At 34.0% G+C, this 24,304-nt stretch overlaps 2 protein-coding genes across 5 annotated transcripts; both read right to left on the bottom strand.

Moving 5' to 3' along the window:
- Nucleotides 1-1,946: 1,946 nt before the first annotated feature.
- LOC7487237 (uncharacterized) lies at nt 1,947-4,894 on the bottom strand. The gene is made up of 6 exons (XM_002308103.4): nt 4,444-4,894; nt 4,309-4,362; nt 4,124-4,204; nt 2,989-3,058; nt 2,813-2,901; nt 1,947-2,303 (listed from the first exon to the last, which is right to left on the bottom strand). The coding sequence occupies exons 1-6, from the start codon at nt 4,642-4,644 to the stop codon at nt 2,169-2,171; spliced, it is 630 nt and encodes a 209-aa protein (XP_002308139.1). The 5' UTR covers nt 4,645-4,894; the 3' UTR covers nt 1,947-2,168.
- A 1,889-nt stretch (nt 4,895-6,783) lies between these two features.
- On the bottom strand, nt 6,784-19,024 carry LOC7454903 (uncharacterized). Of its 4 annotated transcripts, none has more exons than XM_024603951.2 (25): nt 18,820-19,022; nt 18,451-18,586; nt 18,284-18,346; nt 18,050-18,151; nt 17,769-17,937; nt 17,574-17,672; nt 16,662-16,811; nt 16,353-16,392; nt 16,059-16,116; nt 15,864-15,946; nt 15,639-15,737; nt 15,409-15,524; nt 15,201-15,319; nt 14,614-14,684; nt 13,555-13,660; nt 13,213-13,352; nt 12,791-12,952; nt 12,608-12,711; nt 11,239-11,417; nt 10,248-10,437; nt 9,554-9,653; nt 8,466-8,634; nt 7,895-7,977; nt 7,710-7,786; nt 6,784-7,337 (listed from the first exon to the last, which is right to left on the bottom strand). In XM_024603951.2, the coding sequence occupies exons 1-25, from the start codon at nt 18,883-18,885 to the stop codon at nt 7,166-7,168; spliced, it is 2,853 nt and encodes a 950-aa protein (XP_024459719.1). In that variant the 5' UTR covers nt 18,886-19,022; the 3' UTR covers nt 6,784-7,165. The 4 variants fall into 4 exon arrangements, with proteins under 4 accessions (XP_024459719.1, XP_002308138.2, XP_024459722.1 ...); XM_002308102.4 differs by having other exon boundaries at nt 12,791-12,949; XM_024603952.2 differs by lacking the exons at nt 6,784-7,337; nt 7,710-7,786 and adding an exon at nt 8,232-8,361 and having other exon boundaries at nt 7,895-8,024; nt 18,820-19,024.
- Between the last annotated feature and the right edge of the window lie 5,280 nt (nt 19,025-24,304).

Genomic DNA, 24,304 nt, shown 5'->3' with positions numbered 1-24,304 from the left:
AATTCTCATCACATCAAGAACTTACTACAATGGATCAAAGAGGTGAAATGCTCTTCTTTAACTAAATTTGAGATTAGTTCTGGAAAGAAACAAGAAGTTAGTTTTAAAGAAAATGAAGTGAAGTTTGATTCTTTGAATAATAAAAAATATTGTTTATTGTGAACTGTTTTACGAACCTTTTGAAAATGGAGAGTTTGATGAAAAGATTGAAAGTTCTAGTGTGAAAATACAAGAAGCTGAAAATTATATAAAGGAAGATGAGGGTGATGTTGGGGAAATTGATGAGGAATTGAGCACGTGAGGATAGTTAGAGTTAATTGTAGTTAGTTAGTTGTTAGTTAATTCAGTTAGTAGAGTTAGTTACAAGGTTGTTAGTCATTGTATATAAGCTGAAAATAATGAAATTGTAACTCAGATAATGACGATGAACAATTTTAACAGTGACCTATTAAGCTCTCTATCTCTCTCAATTTTAGTAGGGATAGAAGATGATGGCGGCTCGTGGGTTGAAATCGCTTTCTGTTCTTCCATTAACTTCCTCAAGAACTCTTCATTCTACTCAATTTTACAACATGATGACTAGAAGGCATCGAGGCACCTTAAGCTGCTCATGCAGCAGCTTTTGAATTTCAATTTGTGTGCGCAAAGCCTCTGTTACTCGCAAGTCTCTGCAAGAGAATAATTCATTGGAGGGTTTCCATGAACCAATGAAGAAAGAGGGAAAGAGAAGAAGATACTAATCATTGACCTGTTGGGCTCATTGACACGTGCATCATTGTCATTGCCCGACGATGAAGCTTCATTCTTCTCTGCAATGGTGGGAGTGCTTCTGTCTTGACACCGAGAAGCAAAGCATGTAAAAAGTTAGGATTAGCAGTCACAAGCTTTAAAAGAAGGAGAGGAAAAGATGTGGTTGAATCAATTGGAACCATCACAGAGCTATTTTGGTGCTTACTTGGAAGTATTTGATCTCTGAGAGCATGCAGAGTATCTGAAGAATTTATTTTTTTTTCCATGGCGATACCAGTATAACCACAAAACTGAAGTTGCTTGTAAGAGCTATCCAGAATCCTAAAAAACAAGGAAAAGTACGTGAAAAAACAAAAACTTTCCTCTGTGCTGTTACATTATTAGAAATCCATCGGCAAGTAATTATTTCGAATTAGTCGAGCCGACAATTGCTAATTAATTTAATGTTAATGAAGGAGAATTTCTTGAGTTCCCTGGTCTCCCATAAAATCTTGCTTTATTTTATTGAAATTCGCATTTGGATTCCATATTCATCTGTACCATTTACCAAAAAAGAAAAAGAAAAAATCCATTGACGTAGAAAGATTCAATTCACTTTCTTTCCTATAAAAGTGGTTCTAATCCATCGCCGAGTAAAACCCTTACACCGGCAGACATTTTGCTTATTAACGACACGGCCTGCGTCGAATTAAAAAAGGGAAAGATCTCGAAAGGGTGCGGCATTTCCTACAACTGCACGGCCTTCTTCGAGTTGTACAAGGTTCTGTAAGATAAAAGTCTGAAGGAATTGGGACATCAGAGCCTAACATCACAAGGGTAGTTGCCTGTTCGAGATTTCTCTAGTTATTGCAGTTTTAAATATTTAGAAATATGTTAAAATAAATTTTTTTTATTTTAAAAAAATTATTTTTAACATCAACATTCAAATAATCTAAAAACATAAAAAAAATTATTTTAAATAAAAAAAATATTTCATAATTTTTAAAAACAGAGTTTCCTGTCTCAGCTATTTCATCGAAATAACACTTGGGAGACTTCTCACACTGAAATAGAATTCACCTTGCAAGAGTAGCATCATCAGTTGACCGTACAAGTAAATGCACACAAAGTTACCAACCACCATATAAAACACAACTTCATCCTCTAATAAACTAGAAGATGGAATAAATTGTGTCATCATAAAGAACCACCATAGATAAATCTGAAAGATGCACGTGACATAATCAAAGTACCCAATAAAGTCCATCTCAAGTTCTGTTTGCCTACGCCTTTTCAGTGCATGGCCACAGGAAACTGTCGTCTTAATGATCTTTTGTTACGTTTACATATTGGGGGGGAACTGCTAAAAATTAACGTTACAGTCCAACAACATAATCAAGGCAAGATCTTGAGGAAAATGCCTTTACTAGCCCCCATTTCTATCTATCTTTGAGTTCCTGCTCGAATTGGAGCAGCTTTTCACGGACAGGCTGTAAAAACAGCTTCAAATCCTGACTGATCTGCAGCTTATCTTGCTGCGAGAGATCCTTCTCGTCATTAAGCTGTACTTGCATCTAGAATAGCAAGAGCAAAAGATTAAGATTTATCATTAAAAACCTTTAATTAATCATTAGACTAGAGTCTATATACAGATGAGTGCAACCTGACAGGCTAGCACAAACCTCCATAAAGATAGATACACATAGAAATGGTTTGATAAAATAAAAGTGCCACCGGTTAATATGACTCGTGCAAGTTTATGGGCTATTTGACCTTTTGTCTGCTATATAATTGTTCATGGAATTACTACAGGTTACAAGCAAGCCCTCACTGTAGGAATTACTCTATTCCACGCTACTAAATAAAGAACTGAAGTGTTTTCTCATCTTTTAGTTATTTTGATGAGAAGATGATGGAGCAAGCAGGAGGGAGTAAAGCATCACAAAAACAACCTGGCCTAACATACAGAGGGGTTTTGCACTATATTTCCACAGGTCACCCTAAATTTCCCAATATTTTCCTGTCACTTCCATCTAGATTTCATTCTATACTCCAAACACTTGGATGGAAATACAGAACTTACCTGCAGGTCATCCAGCTCACCAAATGAAAACTCGGGAAAATCTATGTCACCCTTCACCATCCTTTTCTCCTCTTTGACAGTCCATTCACCTATTTCCACGGACATAACAACTCTTTCAGGATAGAGCAGATAGATCAAGATGGGAAAGGATGCCATTTTAAATGACAACAAATTACCTTTAACTTTCAATGTCAACTCATAGGTATATCCAACACGTTTCTTGTTCCTCACGATCACCAAGAATGCCTGCTCACTCAAGTGGTAACCGAATTAAACTTCCCGTGCATATCAAATATGCAGGATATTGAAAACATGATAATGACAGAAATATTTGTGCAGGGCCTCTTCTTAAATAATAATGAGACATCTGAATGGAAAAAAAAAAGGAAGGAAAAACACTAACAACAAAATAATGTGAAGTAGAATAAGGGTTTGAATCTAAAAGGGGCCATATTTACATGTAAGATTATCAAGTGGTAACCAATTAGCACACATTTTTCTGACTTTCAGTTCAATTTCGATCTGCACTAGAGAGCACTAGAACTTCTGGTTTGCTTTTTCATGATATTAGCCATATATAGGACAATTCAAAGACAACACAGAACGACAGCAATCAACCAACATAAAAAAATATAGTGTCTTTTTAACTGTTTCCCCAGATAAAAACAAAGTGGATATATGATAGCGGGACTGGAGTAGTTCAAAGTGGCAACTTTTCTGTCATATACTCTTATAAAGTGTTGGATTGGTCCAAAGTAGGAACAATAGTTTTCAATGGAAAGCAAGATAGATATCTCAACTTCCTCTAGACTTCTTCTATTTTTTTCTTAGAAAAAATGAGCTGTCTAAATTAGGAATGTGACCACTGGTAACTTCCAAAAGAGAGGCAAATCTTAGCAAAGTGAGTTTTAATTAAAGCAGCTGAATCAATCAATCAAGTCATCTATTCTTACATTAAACAGGCTAGAAGCTCTTGGGATTTAATCGGTAGAGTACAGCTGCCTGGCAAAGGTGTTCCTTTTGTATAAGCAGCAACGATATGTAGGAATGTGCATCACTAACCATGTTTTTGAGAGCATTACAAAAAGCATTCGACAGAGAAGAAACTTCTCTTGCCTATTTCAAAGATATTAGAGCACCATTTCAAAAGTAATACACAGTAGTGTCAGTCATCAGACATGAAGGGAAATTTCTAAACCTCTGTTGTTGTAAATATTGTATGTAAAAAAAAATAACTTTGAAGATGCATTATAGAACAAGGTGTTTATCTAGCCTAAACTTTCCATCTTTACGGGATAAAAAAGAACTTACATCACCAGAACATTTGGACACTTGTGCTATTTCTGCTTTGCCACCAGAGAACTCCAAGGAGGCCACCGACAGGAGCAGCTCCTGCGATATAGGAAGAACGAAAGTGTAGAATATTTGGTAATATTGATTGTGACAAATAAAAGAGAGAGGAGTGAATTCAGCAATAAAATAGAGTATAGGTTCACCTTTATCCTATGGGTGGCCCAATTATTAAGATTTTTCTCCTCCCATGTTCCAGCCTGCACAAGTTTATTAGCAATTAAAAAATTTATATAAATATAATGATAAAAGAAGAAGAAGAAGAAGAAGAAGAAGGGTACCGTATTCCAGACAGAACCAAGGTTGTTGGGTTGAGAAGGAAGGTGTTCTTGAGGAGACAGCTTCTTAGGAAGGGGGAGAGGAGCTGCATCTGCTGTTGCCTCCCTCACCCAATACCTGTACGAGCCTTCTCCTCCTACTGATCCTTCTTTTTCTTTGTTATTTTTGTTACATTCTATGTCTCCTCCTCCTCCATTCTCCATTCTCTCTTCTTTTTCTTTCTTTCTTTCTATAAATAAAGAATCAATCCAATACTAAATAGCAACCAGGCAGAAAGAAGGAAAAGATCTTAGATCGATCGATAACAACCAATTTTTTATATAAAATATTGAGCCAAACAATCAAATATTAATGGAGGCGGTGGCGGGGGCCGGGGTGGGGGTGGAGGAGCAGGGTTGCGAAAAGAGAGGCTGCTGCTGTAATTGCCTATTGCTTCAAGGGAAGAAAAGTCCACGTTTTTCTTAATTTATTGTTCCTGTAATATTGGATTAACTATTATTGTTATTATTATTGGGGAAAAGGCCGTGAACCAGACTGGAAGCCTCAAGGCTCTTCTCGAAACTTCTTCTTATCGGGAGCCCCATTTTTTTTTCTTTTTAGCTTAATAACATGCTATCCTTGAGTAGCACTCCACATTCCACAAACCCATCATTATTTGCTGGGTCCAAGCCCGGTTCATCTAACCAGCCCGACTCAAATAACTGGCTCCTACTAAAAAAATGTGTATTGTATCCCAATTTTATTACTGCTTTCTCGGCCGGCCAGCCCTTTTCGACCCCAGCTTGGATTGAAAAGAAGCTTTCCGGTATCTACTAGATTATTCATCTACGCTACATTCTAAGTTGGATTATTTTTTTTTTAATGTAAAAATAGTTCAAGGTGTCGCTAATGTCTTTTTTAGAAGAGAATTTTTAAAAATACATGTGGAAATTAATATGATATAATTCAATTAATTTAACGGGTTTAAATATAATTTAACTCAAAATAAATTATTGTGTATATATTTGATTGTATTGCTTTGAAAATATATGATGTAAGCTTTGTAATTACTATGGATTGAGTTTATGTTTTGAAATGTTTGTACATAATTATAGATATTCTGTAAGAATATGAGTGTGTTTATATAATTGATGAGATTCTATTGTTTCAACTATTTGAATCTTTTTTTTTAATTGCGGGTGTTTGAATCAGCTTACATGCACTTTGACTAATCCCTCGAGACCCTAAAATTAACAATTATATAAGCTTTCAGTGCTATAAGATTTGTCACATTCGAACTGATGACCTCTAAAAAATAAACGCATGACCTAATCAATTGAACTGTACCTTTAGAATTTATTTAAATCTTTTTTGTTTGGAAGGTGTTTTAGTGTGACAGGTTTAAGACTTAACATGGTTAAAGTAGTCTTTATACACTTTAGATCATGTATCGATCATGTTATAATTTAGAAGCGTGACAGGATATAGCAGCTAGCTTCGAGGAGCATGGACTGCCTTCATGAAATTTCCCTGCAGGAACGTTGCCTAGGGACCAAAGTGTAGCCTGGACATGCTTCCATCCTATGCGGTAAAACACCAGTTCTAACAGCATCCTTTATCGACAATGGCTTGAGAATGGAAATGAAGAAGATGATATGTCATGTGATCCCTTGCTGTTGTGTTGTTGTACTGATCATAGACAAAAACGAGCAGGATTCCTGGATAAAATAATAAAACAATACTGTCAATGTTTTCGCCATTGTTGACAGAAGAAAAACCGCAGTCTTCTAAATATGAAAAGACTGAATCTTTCAGTGTATGAAATAAGAAAGAAAGATGATCAGTGATGGAGCAGTTGAAGAAAAGCTATGGCTGAGCTTATTTATTATCGGTCAGGTTTTTCAGAAAAAGACTTAATCTCTCTCTCTCTCACTCACTAATCATTGTTATTAGATTGCCAACAAATTAACACAAATCACACCACACATTCTAAATTAGTTATAGTTATTTTAAGCTGTTATACAATAAAATAAATAAATAAATAAATCCAATCTTTTTTTGTTAATTAGGGCTTTGTGCCTTTGCATAAAAAAAATTAAAGAGAGAAATCCCCGACGGGTAGGTCTCTAGTTATGCTAATTGCTAGGTTGGTCTATGGGTACTAACTACTAAACATAAGAGTAAATAATTTTGTTAGTTTAAAAAATCCAATCTTTTTTTAAAACAATTTGCATTTCACGCAAGTGCTCTGTTCTTAGAGCTTAAAATTTTTCTACTCTCTCCACAACCATTACTTTCTCATTCCCAGCAAGGAACACACACGGGCGGCGCACTGCCCTCGACCATAGATGAGCATCATAAGCTGCAAAAAGTTTTAATTCTCTACCATCTCAAATTAATGTACAATTCAAACGTATGTTACACACCTTTTGCCTACCGTTCCAAATTCTAAACAACATGTTAACTACTGGGTCAGAAAGCACACGATTGTACTGAACTCAAGCAAACCGCAATGCAATATTCTAGCTCGTTGATTACATCACTGCATCTCATTCCGATTTCCTCTTTGATTCACAGACATTTGGTTAAAATTTCGCAGCCTTAAATGGAGAACAAAACTGTGTATGATTAATATGCTAAACAGGAACGAAAATTTTGCATAATCATTCCCCTCGAAGTAACTTTACAAGTCTTCATGCATAATCCCGCACAGCTTCGCAACCATGACTTCCACCTAGAAGGATATTAATTAATCTTGGGTTTTGGTCGTCTAGGCTTCAGAACCATATACAGAACACCAAGAACAACCAAGAAAGCAGGGACTGTTGTCATATCAATCACCACATGTACTTTTCTCTCTCTCATGCAGTGAATTGGGTGAAGAACGGCCATAGTCGCATTCACTTGATTAGCAAACCTGCAAGAAAAATGTGGTTTCTAAGTCATAAACTAGCCAGAAATATCAGCCATTTGCTCAGTTCCAGCCAAGCACATCAAAACAAACATAACAGGCATAAGTAACATAATGTTTGACATACTCAAGGCTTTCATTCACCAACAAATCTGAAACGGATGTAAAAGGACATGTCTATACGATACATAAAAAACAAATTCAAATAATTAAAATGCAAGCAGGTGAAACTGCCAGAATTATGCCCAGTCATCAAAATGGATCAGCAGCCAACAGAAGCTTTCAGTTAAATTTATGTTTCATTAGTGTACCTACCACACTTGTTCGTGGTTAGATTCAGTAGGGAAAGGAAATAGAAAAAGGTCATGAGTGCCTAACCTTTCAGATGCATCCTCTAAAGTATAAAGAAGTCTCATTGCATCCATGTAACGCAGCTCTCCATGAATAGTTGAAATCTGAAAGACAGAAAAATATATTACATAAGTCAAGCAGGTTCTTCAAAATATTACAGACTTGAATAGCAATACAGTTCAGTGAAGAGGTTAAAGAACAAGCATGCTTACCCTTCTCCAAAGGCTAACAACATAATTATACTTGTTCACAAGTTCTCGCTCCTCAGACTGAAACATTTTGAAGGTCTTTTCAGCTGGTTTTTGTCAAGTCCTTATCCAAAGACAAATAACAATCACAGGCCTACAAATACAGATGCATCTTTCAAGATTTTTTTTTTTTTTTTTTTTTGTAAACGTCAACTGTAAGAATATTTGAACTGTCAGAACTTGACAGCCTTGATAGGTTCTATTGCAATTCACAGAGTAAAGGTGGAACCTTGCTCTATTTAAACAAAAGGAAACCAGAAGCACTGGGTTATGAATGTCAATTTTCTAATTGATTGCATACCCTGAGCATTCCAATTCCGTACTGTCCAGGTGGAACTTCAATAGCTTAAGGTTATAGCAGGAACAATATGAAAGTGCAGATTGGATAGCAATGGATACCAGATGAACATGTGTAGGCAAATAAGTTGGGACTCCAATCAAAGTTAAGAAAATAAAAGGTAAAAACCTTGCAAGATTTATAGAATGGTAGGAATCACAGATATTCAATTGGAACTACACAACAAGGCAAGGATACATGTATGTTCCATGAGTAGACGACGAATGGCTGCATTGACCAGTTGTATTGACTCTTCAAGCGCTGTGATGATGTAGCTCCGAGCAATTGTATCAGACTGAAATTGTGACATATGCCAGCCTCTGGAAGTGATTGAAAAAGGATTGCATCCCACCGACCATACCCAATCCTGTCACATTGCACGCAACATTAGCCATTCAATTAGTGTGGCAGGAGATGCAAGCTCATCTACAGAATCAGCAATAAGAAAAGGACAAGGAATCTGAAGCACACAAGTATGTGTGCCTACATGTGGTGTATGTGTGCAAAATGTTCAGTTCCAGAAAAACAACCAAGTGAAGATGGTATTCAACCATTCACGAGACACGTGACTTGCTAGTTGGATCTCCTGATAGAACTTCAATTCTTTGACAATTAGAATACATGACCATTTTGGTGCAATGAGATATTCTTGAGCTTGCATCTTAAGTATGCAGGTTTCAATTTTCAAAGCAATCACGTCATGCAAAAACACCAAGGATCAGACTGTCTCCAAATTCTCCCTCTCAAAAGCCCATTTTCTGTCTATGGTCAGTTTCTCCCAATGACAATTAAGATAAAATGAGACAAGATACCATCATTAAGAAAGTTCAAGGCCAATTAAATTGGTGTTTCAGAGGCCAAACAGAAATTAGTACTGAATGTGTGCGTGTACAAGCATATTTATATATAATGCATATATCAGCCTGAGAAAATTTTGAAAGGAGTATATCAATGAAGGGCAGCAAACTAATTTTAACTCTTCTTTGGCATGTATTATGTTGCCGTATTATTGTTCAAGAAAATCAACATAATTCCAATGCTAACTTCCCAGTTTTTCAAGTTTAATTCTCTTAGACTCAAACCTCATAGGAGTGAACAAACTATCATGTGATCTATAACCTTTGAGGGGGTAAAGGATTGAAAAGCCACAATAAACCTCTCACATAATTCTATCACCAGTAACTGAAAAGTGCATCACTACACATCTCCTCATATGTTTACTGGAGTTCTATCATGTTATCAGGCAGAACTGCACAGAGTGATAACCTCTACATTGTAACTAGTACCTCAATTGCAGTTTCATGGGCATGGCTGTAGACAAGATGAAGTGGAAGTAAACCAGCCAGATGTTCGGAGACAGAAGCCAACGCAGCTTTTACAGGGCTCCTGGATGATGGGGGAAGGGGAGAATATAACAATAGATGTGAGTTAGACTCTAGATTTCAGTGGAAAAAAAATAGCATACCTCAGGATCCAGAGTGGATTAGGATAAAGATTTCATGCTTTTGCACTTTCATAATTAAGGTAAATTTTCCAAGAAATTGGTTTCCATTTTCATTTTTTCCTTCCATTGTTCTTTTTTTTTTTTTTGAAGTACTAAAATTTACTCAAACTAGAATATAGCATGAATGGGCAGCCGCTGCAATTTTACAGAAGTTTCCCTTGGAGAAAGAAAATCTAAAATTAAATGAAAATGAAAAATCATGCAAAAGTAGAAGATGCTAGGAAATTGTAAAGAGAGTGAAAGGGGGGAAGAGCATATAACAGGGACAAAAGGTCAAGAACTGGTGCAATTTAAAAAGAGAGAGAGAGGGAGGGAGGGAGGGAGGGAGGGAGAGATCAGAAACTATGCATCAGAAGCAGCAAACCCTTCAGGCAATCCCATCTGCTTCTTCTGGCAATTATCTAACTACTGAACTAAATATCAACAGTTGACAATAAGCCATTAATAAAATCAAAATGAATGGTCATATTTCCAACCTCAAATCCCACAAAACTGATTGCCCATTACACTGCAGATGGCTTTCCCAAGATGATGGTTCTGACTGGACCACAATAACCATGTCAGAAAGAGCCTTTGCCTGATAATGCTTGTCAACTAATAGTGGCTCGCCATAAATGAACCAAAAGATAGGAACTTCAAGTGTGGACCTACTATGGGCATGTGCTCCTACATTATTTAAAGAAAATGAAAACATTAGCCTGGCATATGTCAGTGATGAGAAATAAAAACAAAATGTATTTAGAGGATGTACGTTATGATAGTTATCACATATACCAGAGGCAAAAGGTAAAAATTGGAAAAATAATAATGAAATATACAACTTTAGCGAGCATGGACCACAGGTCACTGGATTGAAAGGCTACAGAAAATTGACTGAGGCTACTATGTGCATCTAACTAACCTGATTTACTTACAAAAGAATCATCTTACTAATCTGTCTTCCAAGACAGGCACATGAGCAGCTCTCTGACAAACAGAGATTGTTGCACACAAATTCATCTTCATCAACACTAGTACAGGTGAAACATAGGAGGACCCAGAAAGAAGCCCAACACTCTATGCATATGTTAATATATCAACAATAGCCTCGGCCTCTTAAATGTGAAAACCCATACTTCTTCACCTATCAATTATCTACCCATCTGCTGAATTATAGTACTTTCAAATTAACAAATGCACTGGTATCTACTCATGTATATGATCTCACACAAATAGAAAGAGAATACAGGTTAACCAAAAGGACAAGGTTATGGTGACTACTCAAAAAAAGGATAGGCTTTTAAACATAGCTGACACAAATACTACAGGATCACTTGCACTGGGGAAAGAAATAATATGTCCAACATTACAAGTATCATTAACATGCAAGTCCCAGAACAAGTACATTGTTTTCAACATTATAGAAAAAAAAACTGTCATAACAAGCCAGAAGAAAAGAAGAGCTAGAAATGTAAGCTCATAGATGACCTTTGAGAGAACCATGGTCATGGAGATGCCTCTGCAACTGATGCTGGAGAATGGAGGAATCAAGATAGGACCGAGTGGTTTTCCTATATGTTCCATTAACAAGCAATAATGGGACAGCTGCTGCTCGCCGAGCCACTGAAAAGGCCATTGCTAATGCAGGATCCTCTGACAGCACTACTCTATATGCAATTTGGAAAATAAGTAAGTTGAAAGGAAGACAGGCCTGACAACTAAGAGTATTTTTTTTTTATATATCAAAATGAGGCTCTTATTTAACTTAATAGAATAAGGTACTTCATGCCATGTAAGCTCTAAAAGGTATTTTATGTCATAGAGACTTCATTGCATACTTTTGTCACTTTCTATTTTTATAAATTATTAGCCACAGAAAAATAGAGAAGCAGTCATGATCTCTCTCCCTCTCATATCATTTTGTTTGCACTTGATGCATGTCATCATGTCAATTAAATTTGCTATATTTCTAATTCCAAGTGTCTAATTATTATTAATAAAAACAATTAAAAGTAAACCCCAAGTTTTTCTTATCTAAATACTAGGATTTTTGTTTCTGAGACCTTTGAAAATCATTAAAACATGTGTGATTCATCAGTAATTGGAGAGACTAGAAGGAGTAACTTGAAGGAAGATTGAGCAATCCATTAACAAAAAACTAAAATACTTACAGAGTGTTGAGGATCACTAAAGCTAAGACCTAAGGATGTCTATGGCCTATTGTAAGAGAAAACATTCAAATCCATTTAAAACTCTTGTGAAATTCATCCAGCAAATCACCAAAGATAGGGGGGAGATGAACATGGAGAAGAATACTATCAAATAATCATGCTTGGTAAACTAAGAAGGACCAAGTTCACCGTGATCTTTGTTCCCGTAAAACTTACATGGGAAAAATGCATTTAATTAGAAGACAGAGGATCAAACGATTTAGGGTAAAATACAGGTAAGAAAAGAAGGTTATGAGACATATAGAAGAGGTGGTAGCACCTTCACCTAGATTTTCTAGGTAATAATCTCTTAAAAAAATTAAAAAAATAAAGACTGAGGTGTCAATATACATGCAGGACAAAGTCTACTTGGCATAAAATACCCTATTATAGTAAATAAGATTAAAAGTACCCTGCAGTGGGAATAAGTTTTAAAGATGCCTTCTTAGGAAAACAAACTCTGACAACAAACCATGTCTATATAAGCAGGGACCAACTGTTGATATACAAAGTTGTGCATGAATTAAATGAATCATACAAAAGATACTAGTAACAGAAGACAGAGAGATCTTAATCTATCCAGTGACTAATGAACAAAGGACTTATTGGGACAAAATTTCAAAAATAAAACAATGCAGAAAACATACAGGTTCTCACTGAACATAGCCTTTTGTGATGATACAAGTAAGGAGGATAGCCCATTCTTTAGAGCCTCAAGATCAACAGGTAGATGTTTAACATTCCTAACTTTCTGCATGAACAAAGTAGGGGTAAGAGCAAATTACAATTTTCATAAAAGCTCCTTTAAGAGTATAGTAGACAGAACATACTTCATGTGTGACGAAAAAAAACTGAAAGGATATCTTCTCGTAATAGTGGAATGCTCCATCAGATAGTGAAGGTGAGATTACGTGTCTCATAGACCCCCAAAGGGTTGCACCTAAATGTGCAAGAAAGGTATCCCTTGCAACTGTGTAGTTTCGAAACTCCTGCTGGAAAGATAAGTCCCAACTCAAAGGCATGATAAAACATTGAGCCACTATGTACAAATAATAAAAAGGGATGTGCTAAAAGATCATTCACATGAACCTTCTATCTAATGAACCCATACAACCATCTATTACTCTTAAAATCCTAAGAATGATTCTTCCAACCAAATACACAAGTTTTTTCCTCTCATTATATGGATTTTTAACAAATCAAAAGGAAAAAGACAGCATAACAATCCTTGTCCAACGACCGAATGGTATACCTCATGGGTATCACTGAAAAGATTCCAACTCTCCATTCGTTTTAATGCCTCTACGGCCTTCTTCTTATGACTTTCATCGTGCTTTTCATGGTCAAGAGACTGGAGCTCATTTTTCAAATCCCGCATTCTCTCATCAAGCTCTGTAACCATATATATTACAGTTTATGCTAAATTCACAAAAAAAAAACAAAAAAAAAACAAAATTCACACAAGATACTGCAAAAGTAAGACATCATTATGATTTATTTTTTAAAAAAAATTAAAATAAAATAAACACCCATCAAGTTATATGCGAAACATAGAGCCCATGCGGCCCAAACAAACAAGATTAAAGAATACTACCTTCACAAAGAGCTAGCTTAACTCTCCTTCCTTTGCAGTGCTTGAAAGCAAAAAGCTCATAAATATCAATCTCAGCCAAAAGAATATCGATGGCTTGATGATCCTTCTGTAAGATTTGCAGAATCAATTAAAACAGGAAATCTAGAGAACCTTAAAGCACTTCATTTAGCTTAACCAAGTCATATAGTTTCATCTCAGAACCCAGTCAAATATCATCATCTAGCCAACTGTAATATTAAGATTAGTTCTTGTGCTCATGCTTCAGTTTCACAGGGAACAGGCTGATCATTTGAAGAAGAAAAAAGTAAGTTCTTAAAGGAAAACGTGTGTTCCTGTAATGACGCTAATGGATCAATCCCTGTCAAAGTCATGAGCAATTTTGACACTATTGGCAATCGACAAACTTGCATCTCTGACCCACTTAATCCAGTGCACAGTAGACTAAACAAGCAGGCAGAACACAGGGAACCCATGAAGTAGACACTAGCTATTGTTTAAATTATACTATAACTAGCTATTGACCTGCACAAGAAGATGAAGATTTTCTATATAGAGGTAAATGGATATCCAACACTCAACTTGCTGGTAACCGCAGACTTGCATTTGTAACCCTTTTATCAAATAATCATTACTTATCTTGGATACCTTAGAATAGGTAACCAACATTTTAAAATCAAACCAAAATTGAAAGTGTCTTTCAGGACCCTAGATTTGTGGCACCACCTATCTCTCTAAGGCTGCAAGTCTTCTCCATTGGGATAGTTGGCCAACTCTTAGTTCTCAGAAAGCAAAGGTTCTCTTAAGATAAACATATCCCACCATCTTTAAGAGCTGGGAGGTGCCAAGACAAAAGCCTAGATTTCAATATCTATCCAGAAGACAGCCTATGTCATGACCCCAACAAAAAGAATCCATCATTAGTCTTAGAAGTCAAAATAGGTTAATATTAATATGAATCCTATCACCATGGTGTAACCATGCAGCAATTTTTGTTTAGCAAAAAATATATGAAAGGAATTGACATGGTGAATCGCTACTTGTTTGATTGCTTGTACATACATCACCAAGTACTGAAAACTTTTCCTGAATTGCTTCTTGCAAGCGCTCTTCAGCTTCATCTTCTGAAATCTCTGGATGCCAAAAAAGGAGCATGTTATTCGTTGAAAAGCTGGAAAAACTGGTATAGATGCTAATTGATGCTTGATTCAACAATAAAGCAAAGTTTCCACGAAAGTGAAATACAAAGAGTTGATAGTTGGTATTTATGAATTAGAATAGTGTTGCATTGTTTCTAATTTGTCAAAATAACTGGTCATTGGATCCATAAAATCATAAATGAACTACTTTGACCACTTCAATGAAGAAGACAAGCAAGGGAGCACATATCAAAGCAATCAAGTTCCAAAAAGGGTCTGTCCAGTTCTGCAGAGGTGGAATAAAAGCACCTCAAAAAGAAATGAAAGAAGCAAAGCATCCTAAACCACAATGTATCTACCACAGCAACCATCATATACATTCAATCCAGAAAGCTTATATTACATGGCTTAAAAGTTGGTTAAATACAAATAATAGTGTAAATGCAACAAACAAGAAATAAAATTTAAAATAAAATAAAAAAGTTCAAGTGGAATAGTAATCAACAGTACCAGCAACTGCACCAATAGTTTTCTGCACATTTGGCAAACTACGCTCTGTGCGCACACCTTCTCCACCAACAGCAGGACCCCACGAGAAGGGGCCAGCAGTTAAATCAATAAAGGCCCACCTGATGCAAAATATGTCACTAGTTGAGTATCCACATAGCACGTGTGTGTGTGTACAAGAGAGATGGGAGGATGAGGAAGAAAATGATACCTGTCCCTTCCGATCCATGTATCTGTAAGACACTCTGCAGGAAAATCACTGAAGCCCCCAGATTTTAACTCTTTTTCAAGAAGAAGCTTCATATCCTCATTCTTCCCTTTCAATAACTTGGAATAGACAGAAACCAAAAGTCTCAATAAAAGAATCAATAAAAGTTGCATATCTATAATCTTCATTTGGCAACAATTTAAAGGATAGCGAGAAAGAGAGATAGAACATACTTGTAAGACTTTATTCTGAATGATGTCAGAAGTGTCCTTCCCTTGATATAACTTCTCAGCATTGTTCAATGCATCCAGGCAGATATTATACCATTCCACCTTAAATATAGAAATAATTATTACATCTTACAAAGACATTGCAATATGATACACCAGTTTAAGTATCTTTCTGTTTGAAGGATAAAATAGAACAGTTGTAGGATTTAAGCTATAGAAAGTACTAACTGTATCAGTTTCTTCAGTTATCGTCCAGGTAAATGCGGTCATAGGATGCTTTTCATACAGAGGTCTCTTAATCTTATCAAGTGCTGCAAAATGTTTCCAGAACATTAACTTTTGAAAGGAACATTATAATATAAATAAAAAGCCTCCACAGCATTTATAAATGGAAATGAAATGGAGAAGATGATAGTTTCATACCGAGAACACTTTCTGAAACGCCTCCAGACTGAAGAATTTTTGTTTGCAAGCTCTTATTCTAAACAATACAAATAAACAAAAAAATAAATTCTGGATCTGGTCTATAAATATCATATTAGCACCAAAAGGGAACAAGGATATCAAATATTTTTCCCAAGAACTAATTGAATGAGGGATTGCCTAGGATTCTCATTGTAGCCAAAATTATTGAAAATCATAACAGAATGTGCAAATAATTATCATGCTTGAAGAATGCAACAGGTATATAAAGGAGAGAAGAAGCTAAAAGAATACCTCTTTTAGAAATGTTATTTCTGAATCCGACAAACCTCTCCTGCCATATAAAAATAAATTTCAAAACATAATATGACAAATCTAAGATACACTAGATTATAAAATGCAACACAGATCACAGAATCAGTCTCAGAGCAAAAATGAACAGTTAGATAATTCAGAGGTTAAAAAAAAAGGCAATAGATAAGATTCAAGCCAGCCATTCGATGCAGTTCATGTTCAGGGATGTATCATGTTGAGTGTTCTTATGTTCTAAAATTGTGCACGAAATGATAAAAGGAAGCAGGGATATCCTTAAAAAATACACACCTGTAGCCATATTTAGCCCTCTTTAGGTCATGCTTGGGATTCAAAATGAAAACGTTATATGCATTGTCAAGTTGAAGATAATCAACAAGACTACTGAAAAGAGCATCCATCACGTCCATATCTACTTGCCACAGGACATCCTTGTTATCACTGTCAAGGTGGATGAGCCACAGTTAACAAAGGAAGAGAGTGAGAGCAAGAGAAGGAAACAAATCAGGCAGTAATGAATGGTGACGGACAAGTGTTCAGTGAACATCCACAGAAAAGAATCTCCAGAGAAAGAACATGATCTGCAGGAAAGAATCTCTTGAGAAAGAAAACAATCTTTCTCTCCTTTCCAGATATATGTTACTTTAGCACAGAGAATTAAGGTTCGTGACAGAAAAAATAATTTGGGGCTGACGAGACATTCCTCCCAGCCTCATTCACTCATTGGAATACTAGGTGTGCAACAGGGTCTAAAAGACAAGATCAAAGCAGAATATGTGCAACTATAATACTATAAAACATCAATTTACATGTCCAAATAACTTGAACTTGACAGGTATCCTAACCAGCATGTGCAGATATATCAAGACCACTCTCCTCGAGCAATCAACTCCCATTCAAGCATTAAAATATTTCCTCCAAATTTCACATGATAACATTTCTTCTGACCACCAAAACAAAACATTAAAAAGAATTAACATTTTCTCGCTGTCCATTTCGCTACAAATATTGTCACTCATTACTAGAAATTAACTTGTTGACCACAAGTTTATTACAACTGACAGTGGCCATGAACCATGTGCAAGGTGAAATTGGCTAATCCTAGTTATTAGTAGTAACAAGAACTAAGATAAGGAAGTAAATTGGGATTTCAACATACAGAAAGGGGAGGAGGGGGGCAGATTACAATTTAACATATTTCACCTGTTATCAGACACATCATCCTTGCGAGCCAAAAGATTGATGGCATGCTCAAAGATATAAGTAACCTTTTCACCCATTTGAATGGCATGAACAGAAAAACTGCACAAGCAAGTTAATTATAATGACATGAGCAGAAATTCAAAACTACTCAGAGCAAAATTTATGTGAAGTATGCACACTACATGGAACCATTACTTGTAATTTATGTGACTGACTAAGGGAAGATGGTGATGTTGCTCTTTGTCTACATAAATTTTGTAAAATGGGGTGAGAACTTCTCCAATTTTTGGTACGCGTGTATGTTCAAAGATGTGATCAATTTTTGTGAACCAACGCTCAATTTCTTCTGAATGAAGCTTGAATGCTATACATGGGCACACAGATGAAAGAAGAAGAAAAGGATTAAGGCAGTGAACAAAAAATAAATACATTTACTACTTAAGAAAAAAAATGATAGACAATGAGATCATATAGACCTTGGTTCCCTTTTCCTTCGAAGCCTATGAAAATGAAATTTACAGGAACTGGAAGGTACATGGAATCCACTTCTTGGAGCTTAAGATAACTTGCAATGTTACCTGAAATATTATAATCACGAAAAAACATTCAGGGACCTTCACTAGTTGGAAAACCTAAGCAGAAATTACAGTTACGACCACGTATAGATAAACAAAAAATTAATAAGATGCGAGGGAGGAACGAGGAATTACCGGCTTCGGTGAAATTGATAGGTCCCATTTTGGCAGGGCTAGAAGATTCCAAATCATCGAAATCTGGTTTCAACAATCAAATGATAAATAACTAGCTAGTCACTCCTCAGTTAATTGGGTATACGTGTACTTCGAAAGGAAAACGTAAAAACAAGAGAGAGACATACCGCCACTGTGAATAACAGATTCACTCCAAAACCTACTCTTCTCTTTGAGATTAAATAAAGAAAACACCGATGATAATGAAGACTTGCCCGTTTTGCGACTTCCAGAAGGAGACCCATATGAACCCGTAGCTAGCAGCTGATAATAACATGTTTATCGATCAATAATTTAGTCAATAATAAATAAAATAACAAAAAATTCAAAAGCAAAATTCACAAGATTCTTAATAACAGAGCAGAATTATGCATAGTTTTTTAATCGCTAGTAATTAATATTGTTATTCACAGGAATTTCCAAAACCCCAATTCTAGTATTGTATTGAAAAAGAAATAGAAGAATTGAGAATTATGCAAGAAGAGATAAGAAATTACCAGTGTCAAAAAGGCGGAGATGACGATAATAAATCTAAGAGAATCGGTTGAAAGATCGCCGGCCATCTCCGTTCGAATCGCTCTACTACCACTACCTCCAGAGAGCAATACTTGCTCTTGCTCTTGCTCACCTCGCTACTCGTTCCTTAATATTCACTGTCGTTTAATTCTGCAGAGTAACTGCAACACAGTAAAAGAGAGTAAGAGACCGCTTGACAAGTTTATAACAATATATGGTAAATGACAATAATTTTCCCAGGCTATCACGAATTACTATACTACCACAAAAAAATCCATTCCACGTTTAAACTTTTTGGTATTACCGTGTGCCATGTTTTTTTTTAATTTAATTTTTTATTTTAAATTAATTTTTTATATGTATATCTTTGAATTATTTTGATACTATAATATTAAAAATATTTTAAAAAATATATATATACATATATATATATATATGTATATATATTATTTTAATATATTTTTAATAAAAAAAATTAAAAAAATAATCATTACTTATAATTTACTGTAAAAATGATAAAACATGGTTAATTGTGTCCAACGTTATATTAAATTAAAAGGGTATTTGGGTTTTGACATTTTAACCTCGGTTAAATTGAGTCGTTTGTTTTTCTTTTTTTTTTTATTCTTTTCAATCAATATTTTTTATTCATTTCATCATTTATATTATATTTTTTATATTGGATTATCCCTCTCTCATGACACATAATGCAAGTTTGGCGGATTAATTCGGTTGACTCGGGTTTTTTTTCTTTTTTTAATTAATTTGTTTTTCAATTTCATCATTTAATATTGGGTTGATTGAGAATTAGACTTAATTATTTGTTTTTTTTTTTATATTATGTTATTATGGCCTCAATACCCGTGAATAGTGCTTAACGGATTAGCCGAGTTAACTCAATATATTTTTTTTGTCCCCTTTTCAATTGATTTGTTTCTAATTTCATTATTCAACATTGATTCGGTTAGAGATTGAGATTCATAATATGTTTTGATTTGTTTTATTAATTGTTCAGGGACTAAAATGTAATAGACGTTGCAAATTGAGTGATGAAATCGACTTAATTAAGGGTAAGATTGAAAGAATTTAAAGTTAAAAGGTCGATTAAGGGGTAAATTAAAAACTTTTGAGACCAAAAACCATTTTGTAACACACGTTGAAGTTCTAAGGGCTAGTCAAAGATGGTCAGGGGTAAGATTGAAAAGATTCCTGAGATTAGGGCTAATTAAGGACCTAATTACAAAGTTTTGAAATCAATAACCAAATTTAAAAGAACGATGTAATTTAATGACTGCTTTGTTTTTATGAAATGGTATCGTTTGAGTCAAATAAAAAGAACCTTAATTAAACTCTTTTAGTACACATCATCCAATCCCTCGAGTGATATGTCATCCGATTACAATCGAGAGCCCAGATTCCTCCATCTGACGACCTATCATCCATCCAGACCAGGAACTCTAATTTTAAAAGATGAATGACATGTCATCCAATCTAACACTTAAAAAAGGGATGATGTGTTGTTCGATGTGCTCCACCACTAATTCTAGTTTAAAAAAAAATGGTTGAGATCAACCTTTTTATTCATTTTGATCTCTTTAGATCGTTCTACTTAGCGGGATAAAAAAACACATATCTTACACACTCACGTCTCTTTTGCAATCCCAACCTTAATAGCTCTGATCCTTTATAATACTATGCCAAATTCCCTGCCGAAACCATCCTTTTAATAAGCTTGATCCAGTAAAAGTTTTAATTGAATTTGTTAAAAGGTGAAAACCAATTTAATTTGTTTCAAGGGCTGAGATTGGTTCAAAATGGGAAGGTAAATACTACTCTTGAATCTTCTACATATACAACCCTAAAATAAATCATGGCGAGGGGACAACAAGAGATAATAAGCAAGGAAAAAAGGAGAATAATGAAAAGAAAAGAAAAGGATTTAACAGTACAATAAGAAAAAGATTAAGAGAGAACAATACAATGAGGGAAGGGAATGGGAAAAGATAAAGAATGAAGGTGACGGGGAAAGACTAGAAAATGAGTCGTAGGTAGGAAGAGAAGTCTAGGGATTATCTAAGGAAATAGGAGGTTGCATTGTAACTCTTAAAAGCTAACTCTAAACATCATAAATTGGATTGTGTCAAGGTTGTGAGTTCCCCTAGGTCCTTGTTTTTCATAAAAAAAAAAAAAGATAACTAGCATCATTTATGAGCACAAAATCAAACCTATATCACCACTATAGATATCACTCTAATAACCCTTCCTATCACATGGTAACTGTAACTTGAATGTGTAGATTTAGATATTTTCCTTTTTATTCTCTTATCATGAGATTTTACCTATTTGTTGCTCTTGTTTCGGCATGTATATTATATTTCCTTTTTATTTTCATGATGATGGTGTGTTAGTGAATGACCATGTCAGGCAGACCTTTTTACCAAATTATCTAGAGTCTTGTCTTAGGGATGATGATTTGGTTTATTTAAAAGGAGAGAAGGAACGAATTTGTTTTTATTATTATTATTTTAAGTAGTGTTTAAGCTTGTGTTTCTTTTAAATTGAGGGTCTATAGGTTAGCTTCGTAGGTTTATGAGCACATGTTATTAATCATGAGTTAAAGATGAGGAAGTCTTTAAAAAAACACCTTGAGACACACTAAACCTTTAATAATGAAAGATAAATCAGTTTTTTTTTCTAATGTAGGGTGTGCAAGCTTTTTGTTTTATGAAGGAAATAAAGAGTTGATTTCAGGTTTTCTTGGTGGCAACAAAGTTGTAGCACCTATGAAAGTCAGGTCTTAAGTGTTTAGGTGTGGTGGGAACCCATGGACAAATAAAGGTAGGTTTTGAAGCCCTTTTAGTTTTAACACTAGCATAAGTTCCCTTTTGAAATAATTTTTTTTTTATTTTTAATAATGCATGTTATAGTCCTTTCCATTATAAAGTTAGTTAAGGTATATACTTTATTTTTCTGTAAAAACAAAAGATTTGTCCATTTTTGTAAAAGCATGTATGGTAACCCACACACTTTTACTTTCATTCATGCTAACATACATGGGTATAATATTAATAAGTTGATTGAGGTTCCTTTTGTCTTTTGAACAAAATTATATGATGAAAATGATGTATGATATGAGAATATGGTTATGTTTTCGGAAGGGTAGTGAAAGCTATGTCATTTGATATTATTATGATTCATACATGAATAATAGTATATGTAACTAGTATGATTATTGCTTGCTTATTGCCTAATCATAGTCATTGGGAAAAAAATAAAATTTTAAACATTCTCTTTTAAATCTTGCATAGCTAAGTTTCTCATTAAAAAAAAAACAAGAAAAAGAAAGCATTTTTACAAGCTTTAGTATTTTATCATTAAAAAAAAATATGTTTGTTTTAACATTTTACAAAAAAAATGTTTATCATGCATTTTTGGATTTCATAACAAGTCTATAAACTTTATTGGAACTTGACCCAAATTAAAAGGTTCATTAGACTAACATACCCAAAAAAATGTCTTGATATTTATTTTTTATGTTTAGGATATATAGACTCAATATAGGTCATTGCTTTAAATATTAAAGGATTTTTGCATATCCCTTTAATTCTCGAACAAGTAAAGATTTTTTTGTCTAATATTCACTGACATTAAAGTGAAAAGTATTAAGAATTTTCAACATAATATTCACCAAAAAAGTATTAATTTTAGTTTAACATTCACTAATTACATCAAAATACGAATCATCAGTATTAAGTCTTCATTTAACAGGTATTGCTAATAAAGCCTGAGTGTTATAAGGCTAGTGAACTTCATTAAAAACCTTTATAGACCTTTTCTATAATTTAAGTTGGGCTCAATGAGCCCAACATGGGCTTATGAATTATTCACTAACATGATTTGATTGTCAATTAGTCACATGTTATGATCATGAGTGACAAACCTTGAAACTATCAATTCACCAAGTGCTATCCAAATATAATAACTAGGAATGACATAAATGAACCAAGCCATAGAATGACTATGTTTAACCAACAACTAGGGTTTAACTCATTGTAGTAAATCCATTATCATTATGTAGATAGATTAGTTACAACAAACTATTAGGAATAGAAGATAACATAAACAATGTAGTCTACCTCGAGTATAATGTTTTAAGGTGACATTATCTTCACTTTAACATAGCCAATCCCCTGCCATAGATCTATGCTGACCAATTAGAGTTTCTTAATGACTGTAATACTAAGTGATGACTTTTCTTTTTATTTTTATCCATCTTACAAATATAAAACCAAGAATTTTGTTTTTTATAGGCTTGTTATGATGTTAGAGGTGATTGTTATTTTTAAAATCTTTTCAAATTTGAAAATAAAATTGGGCTAAAGTGAATTAGCCTAGTAAAAAAAGTTGACATGTTTGACCTGATTTTCAAATTTGAAAGAAAAAATTAGATTGATAAAATAAAATCTTATTTTAAAAAAATTTAAAAAGTGAAAAGAAAATAGAATATTAAAAACTAAATTTACTGAAATGAAATAATACTCAAGAAAAAAATATAAATTAAATTATTAGCAAAGGATTTTATTTGGATTTATTTACATTGTTTAGTATTTTATAATTATTTCTAAAAGCAAGAAATGATAATCAATATTTCAAAAATTAAAAAAAAAATTTACTCCTAACAAATGGTTATGATTATTAACAAAATATATTGTTAAGGGATTCCATAATAAAAGGATTCAACTAATTAAATCCTAGCATTTGAGGGATATTAGGTATAATTAACTTATATCCTATCCTATTATAATGGAAGCATAAATTAATTAACAAAAACTAAAAGATGTGGTATTTTTATTGTACATCACCTTATAAAACATTATTAATTGTAATGATGTTTTTTCTTATCTTTTTTAATTTATATTTTTTTATTTTTTAAATTCATCATTCAATATTTTGTTTATTAAAAATTGAACTTTATGATTCGTTACGAGTTGTTTTTTTAAGGTCATCTCAATCTCATGACCTGTATTGTGTGTTTAACAGGCTAATTTAGTTGATTTAAGTTTTTTTTTTTTGAATTGATCTTTTTTAATTTTACCCTTTAATATTGAGTTGATTATGAAATAGGTTCTATGATTTTTTTTAATTTTCTTTCTATAAGGTTATTCTGGTATCATGACACAGGTTTTGCGGGTTAACCCGGGTAGACTCAGGTTATTTTATTGTGTCATTTTTTTAAATTGATTTTTTTAAAAAAATTCATCATTCAACAATGAATTAATTGAGAATTGAACTTTATACTTTGTTTCAATTTGATTTCTATGAGATCATCTCAATCTCATGAACTCAGTTGTGAATTTAACAGGGTAACCAAAGTTCACTCAGGTTATTTTTTCAATTCACTTTTTATGAGGTTATCCTAGTCTCATAATCTGGATCATAAGTTTGACGAGTTAATCCATATTGATT

The sequence above is a fragment of the Populus trichocarpa genome, chromosome 6, assembly GCF_000002775.5.
Source record: "Populus trichocarpa isolate Nisqually-1 chromosome 6, P.trichocarpa_v4.1, whole genome shotgun sequence".
Taxonomy (NCBI): domain Eukaryota; kingdom Viridiplantae; phylum Streptophyta; class Magnoliopsida; order Malpighiales; family Salicaceae; genus Populus; species Populus trichocarpa.
This window is presented reverse-complemented; position numbering and strand designations above follow the sequence as displayed.